Here is an 18087-nt window from a genome sequence, read left to right on the forward strand (position 1 = left end):
CCCTTGTGAGGTTTGGAGCTGCTATGGGTTTTTTACACACACACACACACACACACGAGGAACAGAACTGTTCTTCTACAACTTCCATGAGAAAGCAAACTAAACTTTAAAAATCTGCTCATGTCTGCTCACCTGTTATTCCAAAATCTGCTCACCTGTTATTCCAGAGAATAGCTCCAACTTTTTGCATCCTACTTAATTATGAACGCATTACTAGCCACTACAGAGCAGAGCTCTATGTACAGACTTTTGACCTTCCCACAAGAAATATATAAAAGGAAACAGCGCTAGACCAGGGTGGACATAATTTGGGAAAGTGAACTACGGAGTGTGCTCTTTATTGCTCCAAGCTCTTTAAAAAAAAGTTTGAAAGAGGGGAAATCTGTACACATCATATAGTTTTTATATTTAATTCCATGGAAGTGGTATACCACCACATAGGGTAATTGGATTTCATAACAGTAATAAATAAAAAACGAGTGATTCAACATGGTCAAAAGGCACAACTTTTGCAGTAAATCAGGTCAGAAAACTGCAGCTAAGGTGGTAGCAAAAAGAATCTGAGTGGAGAAATTTGTAGATCAAAGCAACTAAGGCTTCTTTTTTCAACTATGATGTTGCTCTTAAAGGTCCAGGAGTCATATTTGTCTTCCATTTTACATGCTTTGCTCATCTGAACACATCTTCATTGGCTGAAGTGTACCTAAAAATAAAATCCAGCAAGGGGAAAAACATGCAGAAGAGCTGATCTCCAAAATTATTAACTAATAAGAATTGAAGGATTAGTTGCAACCAACTTTTCACAAGTAGGAGATTTCAGATTATTCAATCAATATTTTAATAACCCAATGAAGCATCACAAAAAGGAGCTATATCCCTCTGTACATGATTTTATTATTTACATAATACAATATAGCATAGATGCCGGGTAGCATGATTATGTGCAATACATAAATATGAACTATCTGTACACATTTGTATATCTAATAACTCAACTGAGGACAAAGTTTAAAGCAAAACCTGATGCTTTTAATGAAGAAAAACTAAGACTGAACACTGCAATAGAAGTCAGAAGTAGTGCCCTGTGTATAACACAACTATTTACAGATGAGGACAGGCATTACCACTACACTACTCTAAACTGTACTTGTTTATATAAAAAAACACAAGTTTCATACATCACAAAAACCTTCCATTATAACACAGAAGTGATATTACCAGACAAGCATCAGTGAAGTATACTGCCTTTTCTAGAGTTGTTATTGTACAATGCTGTAGATAATGCAGCCCATGCAATACACCCAAGAACACTATAGTCCTACACCCAAGTACTATTAAAATAATAAAGCAGCCCTCAGAGTGGTTCCAGGTACCACTTAAAGTCTACAGCAGCCATATTGGGTATGATTTTTCCATGCAAAATGGTGCAATCTCACTACATTTGAAAACTATAAAAATTAAAAGCGAACGTTCTTTTGAACCCAGAACACATTCAACTTAAGATGTATATGACAAATTAAATGCTTGGATACATTTGCAAACTAGGTTCATCAGATGCATGTTACTTGACAGAGCTGCTGTGGTTATGTTTATTTTTTAAATGTAGCATTTTGTTTGTAAACTGTAAAACAGTCTTGTGGTTTTGTGCTACACAAGCTACATAAAGAGTAAGAAGCAGACAAATCTTCTGTTGTAGGCTAGTTCAAAAAGTTCTGAAAATGAAGTTTCCTTTGGGAACCAGTTTTAATAGTTGAGCAATTTTCATCAGTTCCAAGGATTGCACTGTTCAGACTCAAATTTCTTGGTTTCATTCAGTAGGTAACCTTAAACTGCAGCTTATGGCACCTGAACGCTCGTTCTCTTTAGAAAGTGGCTCCTCTGCAGCTCAGTTTCAAAACAATGAATTGTGGAAATTAAAGAGAACAAAGTTTAACTATGGTAAAAGTAGACTCATTTTTTCCTGGTGTATAATTTAATCAAGCAGGCACGTAGCACTATCCAAGGATGATATACCTCAATTACATTCCCAAAAGGCAAATCTGCTGCAAACATGCAGATTTTATGCATCTGTTTGGCACATGTGAACTAGACAACTCTTGTCTTTTGTGCATGTCTGTTTTCCAGTGCAGGTCTTACTCTTTCAATTCATTTTGGGGAGGGCATGTACACATTTTAAAGGGCTGTATCTATCCAATTCTGCCTGTAACACCCACAACATCCTAAAATATCAATCAATAAGATAGACTAAAGTAAAACTCTGGAGAACATCAAAGGAAAATGGCCATGCATCTGCTCTTTAATGTTTTCCTAGGATATTTTAAAATAAAAACAAAGAAAGTCAGTCTTTTCACCGAGTAGGTTAGTTTATATTCTCTGGATTTTTTCGGCCACAACAACTGGATTCTCTTTTCTGATTTTTGCTGCAGCTTCTGCTTTGTAATCATATGGGCAGTTGTGCTTGTCAGAGTAACGGTGAAGTCCACAAAACAGATTTCCACATCGGCAATCAAACCCTGTAAAAGCACAAAAACAGCATAAAGTCCTGTTCGGTGAAAACCTAGGTTTCGTCATGTGGAATAAAAAACTGAACTCAAGTACATACATACATCTGTGCCATTTCAAAGTGTCACAAAGTTTCAAAGTATGCAAGTCCTCAGCAGTAACTATATTTAAGACTGGATAAGTGTGGATAATGCAGTGTCTAATAGCATACCTGTAAGGCCAACCTTCTTTCTGCACATAAAACATCTGTTCTTCTTTGGTTTAGGCATTTCAGGTGTTTTCTCTTCATTCTGAGATGTACTAGGCTGACTAACTGTAGGACTGGGTTGAGTAACAACTGAAAAGAACAAAACCGGCCAAAGTTGATTAGACGTGGTATACTGTAATTCTAAACTGCTTTCATCTCCACATTTTAAATTCTCTTCTTTACACACCTCAGTGTTGGTAGTTTATTTATAGAAAGAGATGCTGAATTAATTTTTGGAAGCACCTACTCCTTCATCCTCCCTGTCTCCTTTTTGTAGTAAAGAAATCATTAGAATGGTTCTCTTATTATGTTAACCTGAAAACACAAAGTTCTCCCCCCCCCTTCTGCCTATAGCAACCTAGGACCCATGAAAAGCTTCCCTGGGGGGTTCCCCACCTTTTGTGGGGCAGTGGCTTCTAAGTTGCCACAGTCCTCATCTTTTCCATAAGTCCTCTGTACCCTTCCATATTATTCAGGACGCCTCCCCTTCAGAGACTTTTTCAGGGGTGGGGATATAGTAAAGCTTCATTCCATTAAGTTAAATTTCTCAAGTTAGTTTAGGATTCAAGCAATTCAGTCTTGATGGAAGCACCAAGTAGAGCCCATAACCTTCTGGGCTGGTTCCCAAGTAATGGATTGTAGAAGACTTGTGTGCTGGAGATTACCAAGAGTAAAGATGCAGGTTTCGGAATGGATATTTTATGGTCTCACTCAAACTTTCAGCAAACTACTACTCTTGCCACCACAAAAAACATACATTGGCTGAAAGGATGTACCTTGGAGGTTCCTCTTTCCTATTCTCTCCCCTATAATCACCCTCACCTTCAAACAGAATCTGCATCAGCCCATAGCTGCTCCAGAGAACTAGGAAGGTATTTCTGGTTGCTCAACACCTTAGTGTGGTATGTTTCCATCTTTCTGTGCACACAGTATTCAGTGTTGCTGCACTATCATCATAAATGAAGAGCTAACACTATCATACTACTACTACTTTTTCTTTTTTACCTAATCTATGCAGTTAAAAAACACCCTTTCATTTAATGCATTATCTGTTTACTGACACTATAGATTTATTAAGCTTACTAAAAGACCCGTCTGTGGAAGATGGGTGGAACAACACACATCATACATAGGCCATAGCATATTCTATCATTTTATATACCCTCACCTAGTTTCAGAACTTGATTCAAAGAAATATAGAAATCATTGTGCTATTTAAATATCTTTCAGCTTGCCGTCTACCTTCACATTTATCAGGAATATACATAAAAAGGTCCCCCTGATGTATAAAGCTGTTCATCATTAAGGCTGTACCTGCTGGGCTGGCCTTTTCACTTACTTCTAAATGAATCCCATGTCCAAATTCACCTTATTTAGAATTACATTTTATGATACTATACACCAGCAAGAAATACTGGCAAAAGAATCAAACCATCCTAATATCAAAGCGTTCAAACAAAACCATATAGAAAAATACATTACTAAAAACAACTTTTAAAAGCCTATTATATGAAGAGTTCATCCAAACAATTAATGTAAATATATACCCACTGATTATGACTTCAGCACCAGAACATTCAATAGTGGGAATATTGAATGCAAATTAATACAAAAACACTCATGCAAAATGCTCTACGGATTTCAACCTTGTGAACTTATTCAAATCTAGGAAATATTTCATAAACACTTTACAAGTACCAGAAATTACTTCAAAATGTCAAGTCTTTAAAAAAGGCTTGAATAACAATGCATGGAGGTATATTATATTCAGAAATGATCATTTCAGTGAAGTTGGTATACAAAACAGATATAAAATAGGGATATAAAAAACAAAGATACTTAAAAAAACCCCAACCTTGTTTGCAAGATTGTTGGATTTCTCCGGTGATCTAAAGTAACTATTGAAAGTTGTAAAGACTGGTGAACTGCAGCACGTTAAAGAATTCATTCAAAATGCTTAAGGAAAAAAATGCCAACCATTTTGTATGGTTTTCTTTAAATAAAAAAAGAATAGCACACTCTCACTACTCAATTCATTTTCGCTGAAGGGACTAGCGACATTAATCTACTTATAATAACTGTTGGATGAACTCTTACAAGCAGTGAACAAATTGATCTAAGGATGATAAATCTTTTACTTTGCACTTTTGCCTTTTAATGCTAAAGAACCAAATACTAAAGAGAATATGGCATAGTTTTTCTCATTGGTTACCAACCGTTTACACCTGCCAGGTCCCACTGAACTAGCTGCACTTAAGCGACTTTAAAAAAGGCATACCTGGCTCTGTTGTTTCTGTTTTCGGAGTTACTTTCTCCTCTCTTGAAATGCTCATTTCTGTCATTTGCTGTGTTACAGGCAAGGCGGCAACAGGCACATTTCTGCTTGCATTCAGTGAAATGAGAGCAATCTGTTAGTGCTATTAGGAAGACTAACATCTTATAAAGCTAAAACTTAAAAACCCTGGGCTCTTCTTTGACAACTATGACTGAACTCACTGGTGATAAAGCTTGATGTATAGACTGTAATATCTAAGTGTCCTTGTAATCTAACCTTATAGCAAACTAAGGCATTTACATCAATTCCCTCATTGTAAAGCTCAGAGCCTTTTTGATTGCAGAGATAATAAACTCTGCAGTTATTTCCCCTACAAACTAGCTGTAGCAGAAACTGTCATAACAGTAATAGGCTTAGAGTGTCCCTTACATACTCGCCCAGAATTATTTCATTTCACTATCAGGCTCTACACTGCTCTTACCTTGATTTGTCAGATGTGCTGCCAGCAGCACCTTCACAGTTGTTTAAACTAGTATCTGCTCTCTGTACAGATGCAGAGTCTGAGGTAGGACTGTTGGAACCACTTGATGTTCCTGTATGAAGGGGGGAAATATAAGCATAGATTAGAAATGTAAACTTCGTAATATGCAGATACTACAGCTGTTAAATAGTTGGAAGTCTTTTTAATGAGTTAATTTGGCTTATACACAAAAATGCCTCAAAGTTACTAGAACAGTACAAATGTTCACTTAAATGTTTGTATCTGAAATGTGACAGTATTCACAGCTAGCATTTCAGTTATATTATGTTCCTCCAGCACATACCCATTGGACTGATTCGGCCACTATTTTGCTGTCTTTGAAGATGTTCTTTATAGCAGACAGAACACATTCCGTTAGTTCTAGGATTCCCATAAAATCCACATCCTGTGCTACACAGCATGGGCCCTGGGGTCTGGTTGGTCTCCTGAGCCATCTTGTGCTGTAAATAAACACACACACACAAACTGCTTTAGAAGTTGCTATAAGATCATAATTCACATGAACTAGCCGTTACATAAGATAACATCACATAGCCATATTTCCACAGTGGTCATTCTCTGTGTGTAAGCACAGGCAACCATAACAGGAAAAGGGACTAAAGGAAACCACTCCAAACAGAGTAAGTGAGGTATGAAGCAAAAGCCTGTTTCCACTTGAACTTTGTGAAAAGGCACCACCTTCCCCCCAAATGCAGACAGGATCGTGAGCTACACCTAAAAAGGAGAGGGAAGATTGGATGCATATTCTCCAGTCCCAAATTAACCTCACCTGAATTGCTTTACTACAGAAAAAATGTTGCCTCATAGCTTAGACGCCTGATGTTAAGTGCATACAGGCATCAATGCAACCTGCCCACAATGCACTGCTTTCAAGTAAGCATATGGCAGAGGTGAATCTAAATGTATGTTCCACTGACAGTCATTCGGTGCTGAAAAGACCACATCCACCCAAGGATCATCTGAAAGGTCATCCAGTCCAACCCACTGCAATTATGCTCCTTTGATTTAGACTTAAGGGTCCTGATCCAGCAATCTTTACTGGAGTGTGGAAACATTCTATCTGTCTTTAACTGTGGCTCCTACAACTGCAGAGCATTGGACTAGATCAGGCATGGCCAGACTTGGCCCTCCAGCTGTTTTGGGACTACAGTTCCCATCATCCCTGACCACTGGTCCTGTTAGCTAGGGATGATGGGAGTTGTAGTCCCAAAACAGCTGGAGGGACAAATCTGGCCATGCCTGGACTAGATGACTCTTCAGGTCCCTTCCCACTCTAGGATTCCTCCATTTTGCTCTACCTGCCCCATCTGTGGAGTGGGATGCAACAAGAACAACACTAGAAGCAAAATATACGAACTATCAAAATAGTTTGTGGTTCTGTTTTCCTTTATTCCTGTGGAGAAGGCAGACCAATATATGCTAATCATAAAACCCTGGACTGTGATTTGTCACTGAAAGGGACACAAATGTGTCCTGAACCTTTCATAGTGATTTTAAATCTTCAAGTCTATTCAATAAAGCAGAACAGTCTTATGCTGCTCCATTCATGCCTGTTCTGGTTATTGCCTATCAATAGATCTCACAGCATGGGGAGTACTTTTAGGCTCAAGAGACACACCGCTTTGTATATTAAAAACAAATTATGGAGATAAGGATGGAGCACTATTCTTGGTAGACTAGCTCAACAGGACCTGAGAACTTGGGCCCGCAATCAACCCAACCCCATGCTAACTGAGAACACCATGTGTTTAAATTATTTTATACAAAATCATCTACTATTTTAATAAGACAAAAGCTATTAAGCTGAAGAGTTTCACTTGAAGCAGGCTTTTTGGAAGATGTCCTGCTTAATATATTCATTAAAACAAGCCACTCATTTTACAGCAACTCAGCAAAATACCGTGACTATCAAAACAAACTTGAACAAAATTTCCTGCTTGAAAAGGCCGCCTCATCTGTGCATGACACGGGTCATGTTTTAGCAACATAAACACTTCAACTTCATTACCATATAAGCTATGCAAGACTGATATAAAAATATAGGATCCATAACCTCTGTTCCCATGGCACTACATTAATTGGATTGTAACGTGTAATAATGGTCTACTAGAAAGAAAAGCATTCGAAGACCTCAACAATGGAAAGGCAGCATATAAAACTGTGAAATGAATAAAAATGCAAATATGCCCTGTGAAGATTTTTCATGTATACATTTTAAAAAGTATGAAACTTCCAAAGCTTGAATTTACATATCCTGAATAATCATGTTTTTTCTGCACAAGCATCTTTAAGAAAATCAACTGAGAATGGCTTCAGAGTTTATCCTTGTTCTAAAAGGCCTGAAGACAAGAGTCCTGTACCATACATACGAGTGGGTCACTTTTCCACAATTGTTATAATATAGCATTTTAGAAGATATGCTCAAGGGGGACAGAAAAAAGGGCCTGTTTCACAAAAGAGTAGATAATTTTTGCTGAATATCACAAGGCAGACTTCAGGCACACCTTCACCATAAAGTCCACCCTAACTCACTAAAATCAGCTTGTAATTTATAAAGAAACATTTGTTTGGGAGAATATGTGGTCACAAATTTGACCTGTTTTTCCAAAACAAATGTAAAATCGACACCGTAAGCTATGTAAAACTTATCTGTAAAAACAAAGCTGTGCCATTTTCATTTTTCTAGTTTCATGTAAATTTTGCACCATCCAATTAAAAAGCCCTAGAATGACATCATCAGTATCAAAGAAGTTTGCACCTGCCAATGACTAGCATGGAAAGCCAAACAAATCTTTACAGAAAAACAATGTTTGTTATCGGGTATGAATTTCATAACTTTAAGCTAGCTACCGTTGTTTAGACCTTTAGCTTTTTTACTGGAATACTGGGTTCGAATACTATCACATGCACGTCGTCGTCTGCTTGCTTTAATATTTCTCAGAAGCCCAAGTCACATGGTGAGTGCATTAGCTTCCGCTTGTCACAAGGCTGCAATGTGACAGGCTGAGCTAGAGGCTCAGGCAAAAGCTCGTCAACAGGGGCCTCTGAAATCAGCTTCTATTTATATCTCCAAAGGCTGCCCAGCTCCTGCACAGCCCACAGAACTGAAGCAGCAAAAACGTACCAACAGGAAACTATAAAAGCAGCTTAACAAAGGACACTCGATTAAGAGAAACATGTCAGGCTGATAACTATATCGAGAATTTATCAGGGATTTTAGCCCTGAGCAAGAGTAGCAAGAACAGTTAAATGGCCCAGATGACTGCAATTGTGTCACTCCAGAGCACACACTACCAGATGGTTCCTCCTAAAATATGCTTATTTGGGTTGCCGCTCTCCAGCTCGAGAAAGCTCTGCTTGCCTTTGGAGAACTGCTCCGTCCATGTTAGTTCCAAAGCCACGGCTGCAGACACGCTGTGTGGCATCCATGCGCATAACCTGGGGAACATGCCCCAAGGCTTCACCATACTAATAGTTTTAGTTTAAGCAAAGCTTACAAACCACGACCATGTTTCCTTCTTTGAAATGCAATTTCATTAGGAAGGGGGCAAAAAAGGAGAACTCCTCTGTGGAAACGGAGTGGTGAAGGCGCACAATGAAGCAGCAGAGGAAACTAGGCCGGGGGGCCTGGAGGCCTGAGAAGGCGGGCGGGGGGGGGGGGGGGACGGGACCAAACAAAGGGAAGGGAGGAGGAGGAGAGAGGAAGCGCCGAGGGAGGCGGGGGGGGGGAGCCCCGTGGCGGCGGCGGCGGCGAGAGGCCTGCCGGAGAATCCCTGAGTCACGGCCAGGCCCAGCCGACGGGAAGAGCCGCTCGCGGCCTGCAAGCCAGGCGGCCCACGGGGCCCGGGAAGCCGCCTCTGTCCGGGGGGCGGGGGCGGCGGGAGAGGAGCCGCCTGGGTCCCCGCGCCCCCCCCGGCCAGCTCTTTGTCTGCCTCCTTCCCTCCCCTCCCTCCCAGGGTCTTCTGCCAGCCCCCCCTCTCTCTCTCGCCTGGCTTTTGGGGCGGTGGTCGCGAGGGAGGCCCCTTTCCGGGGAAAGCTCTTTCTCCCCCCCCCAAGAGCCGAAGCCCGGCTGCCCCTTCGCGGCCCTTTGTCCGCCGCCGCCTCCTTGGCGCGGGGAAGACGCGGAGCCGGGGGGGGGGCAGAAAGGGGTCCGCTGGGTCCGCAGCCCCCCCCCCCGAGGGGGGAAGGAGGGAAGGCAGGAAGGGGCGACTCACCCGCCTCGAGGCTCCCGGCCAGGCTCCGACCCAGAGGACAAAGAAGCGGAAACCAGGAGGAGGAGGAGGGAGGAGGCCGAGGAGGCCGCTGCTGCCGCCGCCGCCGCCGCTATCCCGGGCTCGGGCGGGAAGAGAGCCCCGCCGCCGCCGCCGCCGCTTCCTCCCTTTGTTCCTGAAGCAGCAGCAGCAGCGGGAGGAGGCGGAGGAGGAGCCGCTGCCGGGCGGGGGGGGGGCGGGGGAGCAGCTGCTTCCCGGCCGCGCTGGGAGGGCCAAGGGCGGCGCTGCTGCTGCTGTTGCTGCCGGTGCCGGTGCTGCCTCTGCCCCGCCGCCGCCGCCGCCACCAGCCTCGGGGCCGGAGGAGCCTAGAGAGCGCCTCGCGCGCACAAACCGCCGCCGAGCGAGCGAGCGAGCGAGCCAGGGAGGGAGGAGGGCGCGCGCGCGTCGGCAGCCCAGGCGCTTCGAGGGAGGCGGGCGGGGGCGCGCGAGCGCGGCAGCTGACGGGCTCGATGACGAGGCGCCACGCGTCACCAGGCCCCGCCCCGCCCGCCACACGCCGCCCCTCCCCAGGCCGGGATCGCTGCGCTTCGAGGCGCCGCCGCCGCCGCCCCGGGAGGGATTCCCCCTGCCGCTCCTGCTGACGCAGCCACGTCTCCTCGGAAGTAGGCCCCGAGCGGTGCCCGGACTGCAGCGCAAAGGAAGGGATGGAAGGCAGCCGAAAAGAGCTGCGAACTCCCGCGAAATCGCCCTCCCCGAAGCAGCACGTGGCGCAGCAGGACGTGGAGGCACCTCCGAGAAGACCCTGCTGCGCGTGGAATGTCCTGCGTGTCCCTTGGGACATTCCCCAGGCATTCCTGCACATTCACACACTTGCTTATTTGTTGGCAAACTGCGTGGTGCCCGGGGAATCTGCACAACTGTCAGCTTATGCAAACTCCCCTTTCAGGCCCACCGCGCCCTCCTACCTCATTTCTCCCCACACATTTACATGCCAGCCTAATCCTGGGAGAAAAAACAAGACTGCCAGGATACCCATAATAAGGAGATCAACTTCCATCAAATGTTTTAAAAGATATATACAGTACATATTAAAGGGCATGCATGGCGCTTAGAGACTTTTCCTTGAGCACGGCTAGTCTTGCTAATTTAGTGGGATCAGAAATTTCATTTTGGATTTAATACATGCTTGTAAATTATCCAAGGACCTCTTATTGTTCCAGTTCTTGTGATTGGTCAGAAGTGCAGTTTTAGTGGTGTCTTATTTACTGAGGTGGTCTGGCTGTGGCCACGGGAATCATAATTGTGCCATAGCAGTGCTTAGCCTAGGACCCCCTCAACAGGCCAAATGTCTTTTGAAAGTGTTGTTTGAAAAATGCTTCATCCCAGTGACGCTCTAATGTTGCTGTTGACAGCTGAGCATTTATTGATCTTGCCTAATATTTGCTTTGATAACCAATTCCAAATTACTGTATTTCTTTCAGCATAAATAAAAGTCCCTATATTACTACCTCAACACATTGTAATTATAAATATTTTCTCTTCACTGTACACTCCTGTTAAGTGGCCTGCTGTTATTCGATAGACAAATAAAATGTGAATGTTTAAATAGACAGTAATATAAAATGAATGAAAAACAAAATGGATCTCTGCGCAACAGGGAGCCCAGTTGAGGCTTTGAGCCATTTGTTCCCCCTTTTGTGCTTGCGGAACAGCTGTGACCTTTACCCTACATAAAGTTCACACAGCACATCAAGTTGCACATATTCTTGTTTTGCTGGGATCCTTTTTTCAGTAGCAATGAGTTTAATCCGTGTTAATATCTGCACACTAGAGGGTTTTTTTGGTCCTTTTAGTGCCTCAGACTACGAGTATAGGTGTGTGGGCCTTGAACTTTCTGCTGTGAATGAGTAAGCTTGTGCTGCTAAGATGTAAACAGGGATAAGGCAGTTGCTGCTTTCACTCAGCTGCACAGAAGGGGCTCTCTTATACTACAGGAGGGATAAGAGAGAAGCTGCTTCCCCGAGGTCAGCTGTGGTGACTGGGCAAAAACAGAACCGTACTTATCAGTGAAATGTTTCGACTGAATAGGTGCAGCAGAACCTTTTAGAGTTCTGGAGGCTTGGATCCTAAGGTAGGTCTGCATAAAGGGAAGGTTTTTCTGCTTACACAGGCGCAAGGTGTTTCTGATTTCCTTGTCTGCTGCTTCTGCAAACTGGTTTTCAGAGGGTTGGGGGATTCTCCAGAACAGCATTTTGGAAGGTGCAAAGGAGGACAGCAGACCTTGGGACAAAACTCCCATCTGTCTGCACAAGCAGATAAGCCCAAGCCCAGTCCAGGACATTTTTCTGCCAGAGGTGGAACAGTCAATGTCCCTGTAATGTTCTCTTTTAATGAGGATTTGTTAAAGAACTAAGTACGAACAGGTCTAATATCCTTTAGGTGCTACTTCACTCTGGCTTCTCGCTCTGCCCGCTCGGTTGGGCCTAACCTCAGCTAAATATGGGAGGTGCCCTTAAAAGTAGAGTCACATTTATCCTTACAGCCCTCTGCCAAATCAAGCTGTGCAGTACTCAGGACAGGTGTTCCCAAGCTGATCCATGGACCACCCACGGTTTGCAAGCTTCATGCAGGTGGTCTAGCAAGAGTAGTGGGTGCAGCAGCTGCTCCATCATTCTTAGAGCCTGGGGGTCTGCCTGGAAGGTGAGGATCAGTACAACCAGAACCCCTTTTCTGTTTTCTAAAATTATTATTACCCATCCTTCACTAGCAGGTCCCAGGTTGAGTTGCAGCAATTCAAAATTAAAAACACTTGGAACAGATTACAATTGCAGGAATATGGTTGACCCTGAAAACATCTCAGGTGTCAAAGGCCAGAATAAAGAAATCTGTACATTTTCTAATACAGGCTTCCTCAACCTCAGCCCTCCTGATGTTTTGAGACTACAGTTCCCATCATCCCTGACCGCTGGTCCTGCTAGCTAGGTATCATGGGAGTTGTAGGCCAAAAACATCTGGAGGGCCGAGAGTGAGGAAGACTGTGTTAAACTAAGATATGATTACCTCAGCCTCTGCCTCCCCTCCCCACAATTACTAATGGCCTGGGCCACTTGCCAGAAGAGCTTTAAAAGAGGTTAATCTCTTTTACTCATCTCACCTGGATGGCAGAAAGAGATGCATTTCTAGAAGCTATTTCCAAACATCTAGACAAACTCTTACTGGCTGGCACCATGCGAGATTTTGTAACACTCATCCACTGTCAGAAAAAGAAGATAAGCAGTCGCAAGAGCACCTGGTAAACGCAATATCTTCTTTCACACAAACACCTGCCATCATCTGCCAGGGATGCTTTTCTTGAGACTCCTGCATTGGATGGGGTTGGACTAGATTGGCATTTCTCAACCGGGGGCCCCTAGGGGCCTCAGGTGAACATTGTGTAAATGGGGGGCCATGGCACGAGACCAGGGGACCACAAAGGGAAGTGAGAAATGATCGAGCAAAACTGTTTTTCATGGCATTTCTTACTTTGTCTTTGGTAGATTCAGGTCTCAGTTGTGTGAATTATTTACTCAGCCTAACCCTGAATCACCTTAACATACTGGACAGAGATGATCTTTGGTTATTCCTCACAGCAATAGAACTGGATATAAAAAGCTTGTTTCTGGTCATCAAGCACAAGGGTCACATTGATAGAGAAATACTTAAAGAATATTTTTTTAATGTAATTGTGTTTTGTGTAAATTATAAAAATTAAAATTAAAACATGATCTGTTTACAAACAAAACATTGAAATTGCTACCTTTCTACAGGTAGGACAGGGGGTCACAGGAAGGAAACAAGGTGGAAAGGGAGCCAGGGTTGGGAAAAGGTTGAGAAACGCTGCATTAGATGACCCTCAGGGTCCCTTCCAACTCTACAATTCTATGATTCAGGGATTTGTAAATTTAAAGAAACAAAAGAACACAGGGTTCTTTCTAGAAGTGTTAAACATGTCTGGAATACAGGATTTGTTTTTATGTTAATTTTCAAGCCCAACACAAGCACAAGGTGGTGATGCTTTTCACTGTACTAGCAATGAGCCCTTGCACAGCCAAGAAACCTCCTGTCACAAGAACGTTTCCTTCTACCTTGCACACTTCACCTCCAGCAGCCGCTTCACCTCTTTGCTGGGCGGCTGCGGCTGCTCCACCCCGCAACATGCCCCCCGCTCTCCCGCTCCCTCTCCCACGCCCTGCCCGCCAATGGTGCTGTGGCTGGGACAACGGAGGTGGAAGAAGAGCAGGGCAGAAATACCTGAGAGGGCCAGAGAGAGGGAGAGCAAGAGGGAAGGGAGGCAAAATACAGGGAACCCTCGATTTGTGTGGGGGTTGCGTTCTAGGTCATTGTGCACTTGCATGAAATCACGTGAAATGGAAATGCCTTGTTTTGCTCCTGCCCCACCCTTTTAGTGATGTCCTTTTTGATGTTTGTGGGTCACTTCTGGGTTTGGCACTGTGTGCAAAATTGTGCACATATCTGTCATGCCTAAAATGATGGTTGCATGTACGGGACAAACTGCATCTCATATTAAATCGGTGTGGGACACAGCGTTTGGCTGTTGGCTGGGCTTTCTGCCTTTGGCTTGGAGGGGCTCAGAAGTTGTACATACCTGTGCTTGGAAAATCCCTTATTTTGGCTGCTGATTCCTTATTTTCAAGGCTGCTGGTCCCTTATTTTCAAATCTGTAAGTTGACAGTTATGCCACAAGTGCTACGTCTACCAAGAGTTCACCTCCAATTCCAACCTCCTCTTTCATTACTCCGTAGCAGCTCCTGAGGCTAAACCTGCAATATGGACATTTTAAAGTGGGGTTGATCAGAACAAATGTTCAGAGGTCATTTCCTTGTACCCAGGAACAGGTGAAACAAGCCACCGTTGGCAGGACTGGCAGCAACTGCAGCAGGTATGCTCTATGCAGATATTGTCTTCTCTTGCTAACTTTGCTGCACTAAATGTGCATTCTGTAGCTGACCTCCTTTGCAATGGTTAATTTTGAAATCTTTAATATAACATTTTATTTTCCTGTTAATGTTGCTTTGAATGTATATTTGACTTTATTCAGTCATATTTTAGACTACATGGTTTTATTTGCTGTTTTAGTGTGTTGTAAATTACTTTGAGATTTTTTTCTTTAAAATATAAAGCAGTAAAGAAATGGAATGAATAATAACAATATTAAAAAATACCAGACCACTCCCGTTTTTGTTAACTCAGAAGCAAATAATGTTTCCACAAGGATAAGTGAATTAAACAACCCAAGGTATGTGATGAAAACAATTTTAGATCCTATGCGGCACAATCTACTTCTTTCTACCTGGCCTCCTGGCCAGATTTTGCCTTTATGAGCTCACCAGCAGGGGTTGCGCTCAGAGAAAACCAAGGACACAGTTTGCATTCACAGGCAAAGTCTTGAAATATTTCTGAAATGTACCATGAGGGAATTCCATAATCAGAAGACAGTCACCCCAAGCACCTCTCTTCATACTCACATCTCTCTCCTCTCCTGCCTCTGTTCTGTTTATCTGTCATTATTTTTAGTTGCATACATTAACATTTGTTCATATTTGCTGTTTTGCAGGTCCACTATACTAAATACCTTGGGTTTTTGCTCATTTGTGTTTAAATGCTGCAGCCTTTTTAATGTCATGATGGATGGAAAATGTTGGTCTGCGGATGGATTCTCCGTGCAGAGACAGCAAAACAGGAATAATGAGATGGCTTTGCTGACATTCCACAGCACAAGGAGCATGGGGCATCTGGTGTCTTGAGCATACATTTTAGCATTTTTAAAAGCCTACTTTTGGATGTGTGCTTTGTTTTTATTTTTAAATGAAATAAGGACAGAAGTAAAATGGTACAAGGGTTGTCCATTGAATTTCAGATTGCTGCAGATCCCCTGCTCCTACCACCGTTTAATTCCTCTAGCTAAGAGCTGGAATTCTCAATAACTTTGTATGTATGCATTTTTGTTGTTGTTGTTGTTCTGACATTATTTTCTTTTTTCTGATTTTCCTCTTAATTTTTATTACACTCTAGTTTTGGGCAGATAATTAAGGATGTGTAAAAGTACTGAGGCATTCCTAGTGTGAGTGGTTGGCAGTGAGAGCAGGTGCTCGTGTGGCGGGTAGGCACTGGTTCAGGTGATAGGGATGGGAGAACGGTCTCGCCATCCCTATGTGAAGGGTATTCCGTTAAAGGAATCCAGGGACTCAAGTTGGCTTGGTCAACCCCCGAGAGTTCAGGGGAGCATCTGGGGAGTGGACATAGTCTGTTCCTGGGCTTTCCACCTACCACAGGTGTTCACCCTTGGCTGACTTATGATAGATTTCTGGGTCAGCGCGACTTGCAAGGGTGCAGGGAGCTAGTTGAACCACAGTCTATGCAACCACTCACTTTCTGTAATCAATAAAATTGTGGCCTAAATTCTGCCAAAAACCAAAACTAAAATTTGAGTCAAATGTGTGTTTATTTAGGGGGGAGGTCTCTGGGTCTGAACACACAAATACCAGCAATGCAAATAAATGTTATTTATTTGTTAAGAAATTAGAGTCCAGCAGAGAATATAGACATAAAAGAGAAGTTAGCAAAATAGCTAGGCAAATTGAGTTCAGCAACAATACAATTTGGCCTGATACTAGTTTTGGCTACAGTATTAAAACTGTTATTATTATTACTATTCTATTTTTTATTTTATTTCTCTACCGCTTTATATTTTAGAGAAAAAAGTCTCAAAGAATTTAGATCCCACATTAAAACACTGAATAAAACAATCCAGCATAGGGGGGCCACTAGAGGGCGCATCAGAAGATGGCTGACAATAACATCTCTCCGACCCACACGAGGTAATTTGGAGGCTATGATGGGAGTAATTAGCCTCCCTACCCCCCCCCCAGGATGGTGGGGGGGGGGGCTGCCCTTGCCTGCTGTGCCCTATACCACCCCCGAATTTGTGGGGATGGGGGCACTAGGCACAAAGCCCTCCTGTGGGATTTCGGCGCTCCTAAACGCCGTCCCTGATTCGCACCACTAGCTGCAAGAACTTCAAAAGAAACAATTTGGATGAAGGAATGCTCATATTTCAAGTAAGGAGGGGGAGTAAAGACTGCTAACAGAAGCGATCTAAGATAAAACAAGACGAGTCAGAGGAACAAGAATAAATCATGAGAAGATACGCCAAGACTCGGTATGGCAAATGACTGATGGGGGAGGGGGGGAAACTTTCCTTTCTTTCCTTATGTGATTAAACAAGAATCCCCTCCCCTCACAAGTCAGAAATGTCGGTTTAAGGACTTAAGCTGTGGATTTAAGGCTGTGTGGAGATAAACTTTCGAACCAAAGCATGTTTTAAGAAGAGCGTGGAATGTATAAGGGCTTTGGAATGATGCAGTTAAAAATGCCGTCGCCATATTGGGAAGTTCTGTCGGAGGTCTTGAGTCTGGGAGGAGAAATAGAGCTGTTTTTATATTGTGGGTGAAACTCCTCAGAGGGACTTAAGAACGACAGTTCTGTAATTAATGATGGAAAGAGCGATGTTATCTATGGAGGTGATGATATATGGAAACCATCTCGATTTGAGGATTGGAAGAACGGAAAAATTCACACAGGCATATTATTGGTGTTTATCGTCTTAAGGAGACTATCAGAAGAGATCATAAAGAAAAAAGAGAAAATATATGAACAAGATGTGATGTGGAAACAGCAAGATAAGACTGGATAGAATTATGAACTCTGTTTGGACTGATTTGGACATTAATGCAGTAGCAAGAAGATGATCAGAATCCCCCTTCGGATCTTAAAATATGGGTCCCCCCAGCAAAATTTAAAATTCGGCTTTGTAATTCGGAATTTAGGTGATGTGATTTAATTTGATTTGATTGGCTGGTTAATATTTTTTTAAAAAAACAACAACAACAATCCAGCATAAATTTGATTACAGAAGAAAATGAAATGAAGTATACATTAAAAGCCACATAATCAACAGGAAACTAAAACGTTATTTTAAAGATTTAAAAATAAAAATTTACAAAGGAGATCATGTACAGAATGCACATTAAACACAGCAAGGTTAGTAAAAAAGATATCTTAACATTTCAACAGAAACATTCTGAAGGAAATCATATATAAAATGCACATTTAAAACAGCACAATTAGCAAGAGAATCAAGCTTTGAACGTATCTGCTGCTGTTGCTGCCAATCCTGTCAATGGTGGTTCATGGTGGATGACAGCTGTGGAAGTTCAGGCACTAAGAGACAGCCAAGATGATTAATAACATG

General features: G+C 42.8%; 1 protein-coding gene and 1 long non-coding RNA gene across 4 annotated transcripts; one reads left to right on the plus strand and one right to left on the minus strand.

Annotated features, from left to right (window-relative positions):
* Positions 1-874: 874 nt before the first annotated feature.
* On the minus strand, positions 875-10339 carry ZFAND5 (zinc finger AN1-type containing 5). Of its 3 annotated transcripts, none has more exons than XM_083403535.1 (6): positions 9780-10339; positions 5849-6005; positions 5506-5617; positions 5028-5128; positions 2714-2839; positions 875-2513 (listed from the first exon to the last, which is right to left on the minus strand). In XM_083403535.1, exons 2-6 carry the CDS (start codon positions 5997-5999, stop codon positions 2365-2367), a joined length of 639 nt encoding a protein of 212 aa, XP_083259661.1. In that variant the 5' UTR covers positions 6000-6005; positions 9780-10339; the 3' UTR covers positions 875-2364. The 3 variants fall into 3 exon arrangements, with proteins under 3 accessions (XP_083259661.1, XP_083259663.1, XP_083259662.1); XM_083403537.1 differs by having other exon boundaries at positions 5028-5131; positions 9780-10177; XM_083403536.1 differs by having other exon boundaries at positions 5849-6685; positions 6819-9791.
* A 193-nt stretch (positions 10340-10532) lies between these two features.
* Positions 10533-15892, plus strand: LOC310659760. Its single transcript, XR_014502973.1, has 3 exons — positions 10533-11907; positions 14579-14715; positions 15391-15892. It is a non-coding gene; the product is annotated as an uncharacterized lncRNA (long non-coding RNA).
* Positions 15893-18087: the final 2195 nt, after the last annotated feature.

This window comes from Podarcis tiliguerta, assembly GCF_965153285.1.
Source record: "Podarcis tiliguerta genome assembly, chromosome: 11".
Classification (NCBI taxonomy): domain Eukaryota; kingdom Metazoa; phylum Chordata; class Lepidosauria; order Squamata; family Lacertidae; genus Podarcis; species Podarcis tiliguerta.

Excerpts from the sequence above, each read along its gene's own strand:
- ZFAND5 (XM_083403537.1), bottom strand. The coding sequence starts at position 5,999 with ATGGCTCAGGAGACCAACCAGACCCCAGGGCCCATGCTGTGTAGCACA. Across the intron at positions 5,132-5,505 it reads AGCACATCTGACAAATCAAG|CAGAAATGTGCCTGTTGCCG; the intron begins GTAAGAGCAGTG and ends ACTGAATGCAAG. Across the intron at positions 2,514-2,713 it reads AAAGAAGGTTGGCCTTACAG|GGTTTGATTGCCGATGTGGA; the intron begins GTATGCTATTAG and ends GTGCTTTTACAG.